The 12,382-nt window shown below is 36.2% G+C and overlaps 1 protein-coding gene across 1 annotated transcript in view; it reads right to left on the reverse strand.

The window, feature by feature from the left end:
- The window catches only part of LOC140928583 (rap guanine nucleotide exchange factor 6-like), a 46,938-nt gene extending 35,267 nt beyond the window's left edge, over positions 1–11,671 (reverse strand). The window contains exons 1-8 of the mRNA XM_073378354.1: positions 11,529–11,671; positions 10,348–10,919; positions 6,720–6,790; positions 3,194–3,250; positions 2,416–2,499; positions 2,161–2,239; positions 1,332–1,463; positions 600–735 (exon numbers count right to left, since the gene is read on the reverse strand). Coding sequence (XP_073234455.1) covers positions 600–735; positions 1,332–1,463; positions 2,161–2,239; positions 2,416–2,499; positions 3,194–3,250; positions 6,720–6,790; positions 10,348–10,428 — 640 coding nt within the window. The 5' untranslated portion in view covers positions 10,429–10,919; positions 11,529–11,671. The remainder of the gene's footprint in view (positions 1–599; positions 736–1,331; positions 1,464–2,160; positions 2,240–2,415; positions 2,500–3,193; positions 3,251–6,719; positions 6,791–10,347; positions 10,920–11,528) is intronic.
- Positions 11,672–12,382: the final 711 nt, after the last annotated feature.

Raw genomic sequence — 12,382 nt, forward strand, 5'->3', positions numbered from 1 at the left:
GTATTCATACTGCACCAAAGTATAGCACAAAACCTAGTATCCGATATGTAACGCTCCACTTTCGAGATTGGCGCTGTGCAGCCTCGCGCGGTTACAGAAATCTCGCCGCCACAATCGTTCTTGTGTATGAACAGAAGCCCAAACCGGTATGATTTTCATGGCGGCGCAAAAGCTATCCGGCAAAATGTGAACATAGCTTTAACCCCTTCACTGCCAAATGTGGCCAAAAGCAAAATTCAATAGAAAATCCGAAATTTCATTTTGTAAAATTCTGAAAAACAAGTAGCACCATGTGAAAGTACAGATTGAGAGATTTCATTTGAATGGTCACACCATAGGATTTCGTCCATAGACTGAAAAGTTACAGCTACCTTTCGAAACTCCATTATTCACTCTGGCAGTGAAAGGGTTAAAAACTAAAGAACTAACCATACCGACTATTTTCTCGCATAACATTAAAGCCAAAAGGATATGGAACTTCCAGGTACCCTGTACACAAAATACCCGGCAATAGAGTTCTCTGGTCTTTTTTTAGATAGAAGAATTTTTAAGAAAGGAGGTTTGATTGAAGCAAGTGCTTTACAAAATTAATATCCTACCAATACTTTCCACGAGACCGGTCAGATCCAACTCAAGGTTGTTCGTGGAAGAGGAATCCTCCACAGATGCACTTCTTTGCATGTTTTTATCGCTTCGTAAAATTATTTCTTTAACATGCTGTAGTTCCATAGGCAACTGTTAACAAAAGGATATAGTTATTTAGAATGTCTTTTATACTATTTTCAATGTTAATAATAGATTCTTGTCGACCTCTTCTAATCAGGCAAAACCACACCCCAAATAGACTGCAAAACAGCCCGTTTGCCCAGGTTAAGAAGGCATGCGCGAGCGGTGAATGGAAAGGTCTGGAGTGAGGGTGAAAACGGAGAGTATGACTGAGGAGGAACGCGAGAAATATATTTTTCTCCCGCCGTACTGGTCCTGTTGCAAAACCGAATTTAAGAAAAAAAAAAACGACCATTTTGAAGACTGCACTCCAATAGGAAAGTAACCGTAACTAATGCATAATCTAATATTAATTTAACTAAGAATTTTTCCTAAATTTTATGCCTGTCACCTCCCACGCCCAAAGGCATGGCGACTACATTGTATACCCTTAATACAAACCAACTATTTTTTACAAAGCCTGGTCTAAAAAATTCTTGGTACTACAGCCTTACTGGCACATTTTTCAGTAAACTGTTTGACCTGGCCGTTTCTGTTATTGCCATAGTTACCAAAGCTCTCTCATGCAAAAAAGTTAAGGCAGGGGTAAGGTGTATTAACATTACTTGTTCATCATCTGGAATTGGCCCTCCTATCCTAAAATCTTGAGTTTCAAGAGCAAGCAGCCTCTCTAGGTCATTTTTGGAATAAGAGTGACGCTGAAAAGGCTGAAACAGGTCTGAGTTTGGAAAATCAATCTGTAGAAAAAAAGTTTGAAGTAATTTAGCCCATTACTATTGCCTTTATACACTAGGTTAATGAATATTACTGCCACAGTTAGAAGAGAAGATTGGTTACGAAAGGCAGCAAACAACAAAGATAATAACAACAGTACGTTCCATTAACAAGGTCTAATAAAGGTGAGAAGCGACAGGCAACAATCCTCTCTGAAAATAGTGAAAATGACATCTCTTTACTTTAATTTGCATTTTGGCTGTTTCTGCAGCGAAATAGCAAACTGTCTTCCGTTATTTCCAAACATTTTATGTTATTTTCTTTGGAGCGTTTTGTTATTATGGAATTCACGTTCACCACAAGGGAGAAAGGTCAATAACAATTAATAATTTCAAGGCACTTTTCAAGTTGACTGCTATAAAAATTTATGCTGAACCAATATTTACATCCTAGGTAACCCACCAAGCCACAGGCAGTCTCAGAAAAGATCAACAAAGAGTTGGCATAAACCCCACCCCCAGCCCCCTTGTAAGGCCTCATGCCTCATTAACTATGTTGCTGCTGACCTCAAGGACCCACTCAAAAACAAAACTAGTACAGACACCAAAGACTCCAAAGGGACAACTCTATTGTTTGGTATCTTTGAGACCAAGTAAACTTTCCACAGGAGGAGGATTGAAACTATTTTGCCCTTGTAACAAGTACATTTAGAGCTCTTACCACAATCATTTCTGAGTATTCCAACACCAAGCAGTCAGTTCCTCGTTTGCCATTAGCACCAAGTGGCTGCTTGCCAAAGCTACAAGACATGCAAGCTTCAAATAAATAAAGGAGTTTCTCAAAAGCACTTCTGGCTAAAACACTGTTGCTCAGTCCCTTATTAGGATTCAAAGGGTTTCATCTCTGGATGTCTTTTACTTAGTGACAGCGAAGGGTGAAAGCATTCATAATATAATATTATTTCTTTACTGATACCTGCTCCCTGGAAGATACATGCAGCCATCAAGAAAGACACAACCAGACAACAAAATGTACCAGCAATTTGCTAAGTCATCTTCCCTAAAAAGCATTTTTGAAAAAGTGTCAAAAAAATAATATTAATTAAATAATTCTTCTCCCCAACAGCAATAAAATTATTGATATGGAGGGAGGAATGAAGTTTTGATCTAAATTCAAGAGCAAAGATTTGACCAGTAGCATGATAGCAAAAATAATAAGTAGTCACTTGTAATCGCAGCTAAGGTTAGGACCACTGATGAAGACAACTGAGGACAAGTGCCTTTAAAAAAGGTACTGTATAGGCTAGTGAGGTAATTCCCAGGGCAGTCATTGAGAGCCGAGGACTGGGATTTCCCCCGGTCATTGTAAATGTGAATCCTGCCTACTTTTGTAGGAAATAGAAGAAAAGTGGAACCAAACAAACTTTAGCTGGCTGATTCCCCACCCACTTGTATCATTTACCAGGCAACTTGAAAATGTAATGACAGCCCTGTATGCCAGAGGGTTTAAATGTAGGTGTACAAGTGTAACTAAAGGTTTAGCAACTTGAGCCCCACTCAAGACACACTCACACTTGCACCTACAAATTAACGCCCCCCTCCCTCCCTCCACCTTGATGACAGGGTTTTGCGAATAAAATGAAAATTTTACCCTGATTTACATAGAAAGGATTTCAATCAGTTTTAGCCAGTGTATTGTTAGGCTTGATTTAAACCTAATAAGCTATGTGTGACAATTTAATCTGAAAACTTACACGTAAAGTAAATAATTTGAGTCTTCAGCTACATATCGTGCAGTCTCAGACATTGTCCTGAAAAAAAATGTTGACAAATGAGGATTAGGGACATTTGAAATCATAACCATTAATAACTGACATATGAATTTGCTTAATGCTTTAGACACATTGCCACAGACAAAGAGAAAGAAATCTGACATGATAATTTAATCAGTTGAAAGGGAAGGTAAACAATGCTAAAGATGAGAAATTGAGGATAGATTTTTTGGTAACTAAGGAGCTTACAGACAAACCTGTAAGTCAACTAACTGATAAAAAATTGATCCCATCACTTGTTGCTTATATAGCAGATTCATTGCTGCATCAGTGGGTAATAAGTAGTGAATTTAATATTAAATAACAAGTTATTAAGGCAGTTACAGAACAGTCTATAAAATTCTGCTGGTTCTGTTTCCTCGAATTTGATAAAACTGTTTTCATAGGACTTATCTTTTCAGATTTCTAAAAGATTTTTGAATCTAGCACTGAATCACTATGAAGCTGTTATCTAATCCAATGCTCATATCATGCAGGCAGATCTTGCACATGTGGGTTTGATGACTAGTAAGATAAGGACTTCCAGGACAATTTTCAAATACATGCTATAAATTCAGTAGTTGAATATACACGTATGGAAAAAGTTTGACCAAATTAACTGTTAATAGAAGCAAATGTTTGCATACAATGTTACGAAGCAAAAATTATCCTGTTATCATATACACTGTACATACATTTTTACATGTTAACAGGTCTTAGATTTTCAACTTTCCTAGCTTTTACTATTTGCATTACTATTTTGACATTGTTTTAACACTATTTTAATATTTGATTTTTATCTTTTATTGGTGTCACCAACCCACTAGAGTTTCTTGACACATTAATAAAGTTCACTACTACTACTAAAACAGGATAGTGACATCAAAACAGTTTAATCATACAAATAAATGAATAAATCTTAAAATTGCAATATTGCAATAATTAAAAACTACGAAAGAACAACTATTAACAAAATCTTTACAATAGTTCCTTTAAGGAAGTTTTAGTTATGATACATGTACAGTCTGTAGCTTCCTGGTTAAGGATTTCATCTTAATTAATAATAATTATTTAAAGTATTAATTATTAATTAATTTTATATACAATATTCACTCTATGTAAAAGTTATATATAAAAGAGTTTAATATATTTTTGAGTAGGTAGAGTGGTATGATGAAGCTAAATTTTTGTGAGGTTTGCCAGTTTAAATTCATATGTATATGAGATCCACAACCATCAACATTGGAAAATCACAAACAAAAGAAGAAAGTATAAGCCCACCCTCAATTTCTGTGAGGAACATAGCAAATTTGCAGACCTTCTGCTTTAGTGCTTTTTAGTGTTTTTAGAGACTATTTTAAAGTGTTTTAAGAGACCCTTTGTCTGGAGACACTTGGTGGTTAGACCATTGTTTTCAATTCTATTTCTACACCTTTCATCCATTAGCATCATTTTTACACTTTTACACACATATCTTTATGCCGCATACTTTCTCATCCCTGATAATGCTGTCGAGCTTGGATTTTTAGATTTTAAAATGGACAGCAGTTTAAAGCCTCATTTGATCATTTTAATTTTTAAAGAAAATTTAGTTTGAACTGAAACAGCTACTGCTGACTATAATGTCTATTGCTAGAATTGGGGAACTAATGAGAAGAAAATCCAAGCTGATTTGCTGGCATGTCTCACTAAAATAACATTATACATTTGTATTTGTATTTTAGGCCTTTTTGAGTGCCAAATCATGACTGATTGTTGTAGCTTTATTCTTTGGTCTACCAGACCACTCAGAATATAATGGCAGAGATGCCAACCTCTGGAGATCTAATAATTTAATCTGTCAAGCCATTAAAAAAAGAAATTTCAAGGCTATCACTATGACTTAAAGTTGCTCTGTAGATGCAGTTTTTATTCGCCACTTGCATATTTCCCAAAATGCACCCTATTTATACCCGCCAACTCTCACGCCTTAAGCGTGAGTCTCACGCCTGCGGGTTGAAAACTTCGATCTCACGCCCGCTCACGCTTGCGGGCCAATTTCTCAGGCCTGATTGAAAAATGTGAGTTGTTGCCGTCTTGCTTGACACAATTTCCAAAAATATGTTATCTCAGACCCATGTAAGGACTATTTTTGAAGTGAAAAGCACTGGGAGCGAGCTCGCGTTTATACGCGTCCTAAGACTGGGACTCCATAACTCTCCCTTCGGCAGACTTCTGACATCTTCAGAAGACTTCGGACGTCTTCGGAAGTCTTCGGACTTCTTCAGAAGACTTTGGACTTCTTCGGGAATCTTCGGAAATGATCGTGTTGTCTTCAAAAATCCAACCACTCCCAGGATAAAAATCTCACGCTTATATCTCAGAAAAAGTTGGCAGGTATACCTGTTTGCCCCCCAAAATTTTGCTTAAGCTTTGTTTTCAATTTCTCTTGGGACGGCTGTAACACGCAAGAGAAATAAAAAGCAAAGGTTATGCAAAATTTCGGGGGCAAAAAAGGTGTATTATGGGAGATGTGCACGTGGCAAATTAATAGGCAAGGAATTGAACAGTTAGGAAGGTCCTTTAGTTCTATTGCCCTTTTTTAACCCTGTGAAAGAAACCATGGAACAAGTTCATGATACTTGGGGAATCCCCCGGACTCAGGCCCTAAGACATAGTGATAGCCTTGAATCTGAATTAAATGGTGCATTTTTTTTTCCTTTGGCTACTATTAGAAGCAAAAGGAGAAAGATCCTGGATTTCCTACATGTTACCTAGCAATAATTATAGCATGATAGTCATCAAAGTTTTTTAAATTTTTTAAATAATAGTTAACAGTTTATATGAGTTGCTTTTTCTTCGAGCACAATTTCTTTTTTGATTTCTTTCATAGATAGTGAGTTCTTTTTAACTTGGGTGGACTACGATACTCATCACAAATCGTTGAAACAGTAGCCATTTGTCTTGAATTTTCTCCAAATTTCTTACATTCACTCTTCACACCTTTGTTCTCACTCAAATGTGCCCCTCTCCTTCCAAAATGTTGAGCCAAGTGTATTTCGGACCACTGAAATGACTGCAAACCCAAATCAACATCGTGGAGGGGAAAATCACACAAGTGTTTCAAGATTTGTAATGAGCATTGTAGCTCATATGGTTCTTCTCTTCCCTACTAGTCCTTTCCTGCTGCTCTCTTTGTGTCTCATCATAACAGCAACTACTCGTATGCAGTAAAAATGGATAAAGCTAAATTTAAATCTAAAGATAATTTACCCATAATCAGGACCACAGTCCACACATGGGCTTCAGACAAACAACATACATGTATCAATAGGGCTGGGACAGGAGGATGATGTGGATTTGAATTTGTTTAAACACGCATCCTTCTCCTCCCTCCCATACAAATTCCCCACTCTATTAGACTATCCCCATTACACAAACCACTTTAATTTTGGGTAATAAAAATGTATTGCCTGTACTTAACACTGACCTAACAGAGGACTCTGGCAAACCTGCAACTGCTTGCATCCCACATAAATAACGAAAAATAGTCTCCACATCCTTGAAGAAACAAAACAAGGAAAAATTCAATATCAAAACAACAGCAACAACAAAAACACATGTAAGAAGGTTAATAGTGTACGGTAGATTTGAGGGCAAGGACAAATACAAAGACAAGATTTAACCCTTCAAGCCCAAATATCCAAAAGCAAATTCTCCAAACTGATCTCTATACATTTCTTTAAAGAATGGGTTGAGAGAATTTGAGAAAAGATCAAAGCATTTTCTCTTTGGTGATCATGTAATTAATTCTCATAACCTAATCTCTTGACATTGTATGGATATCGTTAGGAGAAAATAATATTATTGATGTTGGTCACTATTGGGACTTAAAGGGTTAACTTCAAGTTCTTTTTTCCCATTATTCTAAAAATTATTAGATACTCCAGAAAGCTTTATTGCCCTTTTTTTCACCAGAAAAGTTAGCACAGTTATTTTTGCTAAAGGAGGTTAAGCCCTCTCCCGATTATAAAATGATAAAAATTCTACTTTTGAAAACTACACGTACAGTTCAGGGGCCAGTTCAACTGTCAAAGTTTTTATGTACTGTACTTAATACCTATTTGGGTTGACCCAAATGATACAAGTTTGATGATTGATTCAGATGTTGAACTTACATATCATTAATTAGTTGGACTCAATTCATTTTCACCATGTACAATGATTTACAATGTTTACCAATGCAAATAAATCATAGTAATTTGTGCATTAGGTTCAGCACCTTAAAAGTTCAACCTTTGAAATGAAGTCACTCCACAGTCAAAATTCCCATGTGGGCCACTCAAACTTAATTCATGGGTTGACCCAAATAAGACATTGTCTGGGACTTATTGATTCAAACGACGATCTTTTCATCTACTTAAGTGAAAGGATTAGGGGTCCAGTACACAAAAAGTTCGACGTTTGAACTGGGCCTAAGTCTTGTTTCCATCACTAAAATATTCTTGCTAAAACCTTAAGTAGATCAAATGACAATGGCTATCACATTTCCCAGCCAAAATGACACTGGTTCACTTTTGCACGCATAACTCTGTAGTATGGAGAAATAATTCCAAATGATTTAAAGGTTTATTCTTCTGTTGCTAGTTTTTAGGCCATGATGCTAATAGGAAGAATAACCTAACAGGGCATTGAAAGCAAAGGAAGATGTTTCCCAGTTGTAATTTAATAGAAAGTTAGACCATGTACATGTATCCAGCTTTAACTAGTATGGCAACAGTAAAGTGACATTGATGTACACTGTAACATAGAACCTTAAGACAACTTAAGAATATCTTAACTCATTAAGAATTATCTGCTCCATCATTAACTATAGGTAATAAATTTATGTTAAAGGTTAAAATTAAATTCATGTTAAATTTTTTCAACCTGTTGTAGGTTGATTCTCAATTTCCTTTGTTTTCTAGCCCTAATTCATCAATAATTAGGACTAAGAGACAAATAACCTGAAATAAATTTTGAACTGTCACATATATGTTATGCAAAAAAGGTACACGTTGTTGGAGCCATTTTGGTTCACAAATAATTACCACTTTAGCAGTCCAGAGACAAATCACAAATATTATGACTTGAACATGACCATTTTTTTCCTCCAGGTTTTGTACCAAGGTGCAGCTCCTCATGTCAGTTTCCACCGTTTTACAAAAATCGGTCAGATTTTTCATAAATAAATATATTTTTAATACACACTTTCCACGCTAAAATCTGTCCAATATCCTATCTGAATGACTAAGAAACCCTACCCAGGAAAGGTGACTGTGTCCCTACACGTATCTTTTTCCTTTCCTGTCTTTTATCTATTATAACCAAAACAGGTACTATTGTAGCTTAGCCCAAAATAGGTAAACTCTAGAAGTGTTCAGGGTGTTCATTAGGCATTGGAGATTGGAGAATTCTCTGTTTATTATGTAGAATTCTCCGGGTAACATTCGGCAGCCTGTGACTATTTTTATTCAGATGTGGAGCCTTTTTCAAAATATTCTCCTGTATTGTAACATTACACCCTTTTCTTAAAACTAGAATCCTTAATCGTCTCTATGGGTATTTCCAATGAACCTAAAGTGCAAAATTCTCTATTGATGAAGCAATGATCTTTGAGATTACATACAGCAACAATTGCCTTGCCATTCTAATCAAGTTTCACAACTAAAACATTAGTCGTGCAACAGGGTTGACACCAAAATTTCAAGTTGCCAGGTTAATACTACAAGTAGGTGGAGAATCAAACAGCTAGGGGTTTCTTTTGGTTCTATTTTTCTTCTATTTTCCTGTGAAAGTAGATTTGCTCATTAAACTTGTTGCTTCTTTTTATTTTTTAATTTCTGTCGTCATTGTGGTTGCTCTGAGCTCACCAGTGATGTTAGCCTCCTCCCCACCTCAAAAAAATCCAGACAATGATTTTGACTGAAAAACCGACAAATACATGGAAAACTTAACATATGACAAAATCGAAGTTCCAGGTACTCATAAAGAGGTTCAGTCTGTATTAACCTAAGTTACCATGTTTGGAACCCTACAAAAATACTGGTTTCACACGAGCAAATATTTTAAACAAATAAGCACCCATTTTGATATAAGGGTTTGAACTGTAAAACATTTAAACACACCCAATGTCTACTCCTTGGATTTAATCTTAACACTTGGAGGTTGTTTGTTTCATAGCACTATCATGAATTTATTATTGAAGTTGTTAACAAGATTATACCGATCAGTATAGTTAATGGCAACTTGACCAAAGTCCTATTTACAACTATTGAAATTAAAATTTGGGTTCGGTATCAAATTTTTCTGCACCAAAAGTCTGACAAAGTTAGAAAAAGCTCAAATCCTACTGTAAATTTTCTTTCGCTTACACGCGACAAAGTTGGTACAATAATAAATTGCAGTTAAAAATAAATACTTGGATAAAAAGAAACCAAAACCACAAATTAAACCTTTTTACGCTTTGTTTGATTATTCGGAAAATTCATTTATCTATTATCAAACAAAATAACAAGGAACACAACGCGCTTAAAATACATTTGTAAAAACCGAGTATGAGTAATGATTCTGTACACTAGTAGTGTAATACATAAAATTACCATCAAACGTGTATCTAATCTTAGAATGATAAAATACTGAAACAGAAAACTTTAAAATTAAAGATCGTCACTTCCTAATAACGCAAGCAAGGTCAATCGTTAAACATGGAATTCGCACTTGCGAAATCTTTAGTTGAATTCTTGCATACATTTAAAGAGCAATACCCCCAAATCATCTTGTATTCTAAAAGCTGCGAATATTGATTAAGTTTCCTGTCCACTTGTGGCAATATAATAGCTTTATCAAGCGCGAACTCAAGTTTATTATCAATTTTGCTTACCGATAGTGCTCACTAACATTCGCTAATTGTACGCGAGGGAAAATAACATTTTTACTTGAGATTGGGAAACTGACAGCTTTTCATCTGCAATTTACACTGATTGTCGATTACATCGATCATGCACAACTGCTATACATATCACAAATTTTATACAAATACCAAACTAATTTAACAACAAAATAATTTTAAGACTTACCTCATTGGTTCTATGAGGAACAGATTTACGAAGGCAGTTTATAAACTTGGAATTGTTGTTCAAATTTTCACAAAATGCCATGACTGATCGGAGATTTTACCCAGAAGGTAAATTCACATAGAAACGCAGAAGCTCGGCTCTTTTTAAAACCAACAATACACAAATATCTCTCTCAGGAAAAGAAGCCATACGTGACTTGGGGAACGTTGAAATCACCACACGAAAATCCTTGCATTCCAGTAATCTTTCTCGTATGTAAAGAAACTCTATCCTTTATCACTCCCTTGAACAACTCGTACTATACACACATAACAAGTTGATCTGTTTACATTTCGCAGCTCCAGAAAATGGCGTTCTGCAAATATACCAGACTTGACCAAGCTGTGCTGTGTTTTTTGTGACCTTCTTGTTTCCAGACAAATGAAAAACCAATGTAGAAATTTGTCGTCGCTGTTTTCAATCGGATGATTTCCTCCCTTAGTTTAACAAAAACGGCGTATCAGAAATCGACGGCTTTGCCAATTGCCAGACGAGACGCGCCAGTTACTGAAGAAAATCAACACAGTACGATCCTGTGAAGCAGAAAGAACAAATATGAGCCAAATTTGAAAGGAAAAGGAGCCTAAATTAGATGAATGCTGGCAAAACTTAGCGTTCTCCTTTCATACCCAAGAAAATCATTGGATTGAATTGTGTTGCACGACAACCAAAGAACGTCTTCGAGCTTATCAGAATTCGAAATTAGGGGTTGACAAGCCAACAGGTTTTTGGTTGATTTACCTTCTAAGCAGGTTAAGGACCAATGCTAAACATCTGTTCGGGACTTTCGTTCGCTAAAAACCTGACAAGCATAAAATATAGGCGTAATATTATGTGTAAACCGGTTGGAACTAAAATGCTATAATAAGACATCACGGAAGACTGATCGCCAAAAAACTACGGGAAAGCAAACTTGGTCCCATTTTGTCCGAAGTAAACTCTTACTTTCAGACGTTCTTTGATGGATAAGTGTATAAAATTACTCTTCCATATTAATGAAATCCCAAAAATGGCCTCTCAATCGAAATTACTTATCGAAATTGAAGACACCACCACAAAACGATTTTCAAATTCATACCATCTCACAGACGGTATGAATTTTAGTGTCTTCGTGCGTGAAAGAAAAGGAAATAGTGACTCACCAGTATCAGGTTCTACAGAAATGAACGACTAAACCTCAACTCTACTTGCTGAATTTCCGAGTCGATTGTTCGCAATATGATTGTTAAGTTTTGAAAAGATCGCATCCATGCATTTACATGTTTTAACAAACGGAAGTTTCTGAGGTCAGGTGACCAGGCTCACTATGATGAGAGAGAACTGAGAACTACACCGGAAGAGAAATGGAAAACAGGCCCGCAATTCGTGCAAAGAGTTTTTCCGGCAAAACTGATGCGGCCAATCGAGACGCAACATTCGAGAGCTAAATTATTAAAAGCATAGTTCACAAAAACATCTACTAACTGTCTAAATATCAAAAAGAAAATTCCATTCTTCTCTCTTGTAACAATGCTATTAGCTACGTTTAGATCTCCAAGAATGCGTTGGAAAAGCAGTTTGAGTTTGGTTGTACGTATTGATCGTTTTCTACTGTAAGTGACAAATTAGCAGCTGTTTTTTCTCTTAATTTGACTCATGAGTGAGACAGAGGTAAAACAAAACGTCTCGTGTACTTGATCATTACTAATAAAAGGTGTCCAAGTCAATGTTTAAAGAGCCAGCTCCACACAACACGTGTAGGATATGTTGCATGAAAATCGCGCAGGACAGTTATCATGAAAAACGGCATACACTGGAAAGGTGGATCTGCATTATTACCCTTGGATGTGTCTAGCTTAAAAAGACCCTTATCGAAAGAAAGATTGTGTAAGTCTTTGATAACAGCAACCGTTTGTAGCCTTACCAAAATAGGTCCTGCCCATCAAAAGCCGCACGATTGGCACCCAGGTGCCCCATGTCCGTTTTTTCTTGGTCCATGCTTGGCCAGCTTGGCATG

The sequence above is a fragment of the Porites lutea genome, chromosome 2 (assembly GCF_958299795.1).
Source record: "Porites lutea chromosome 2, jaPorLute2.1, whole genome shotgun sequence".
Taxonomy (NCBI): domain Eukaryota; kingdom Metazoa; phylum Cnidaria; class Anthozoa; order Scleractinia; family Poritidae; genus Porites; species Porites lutea.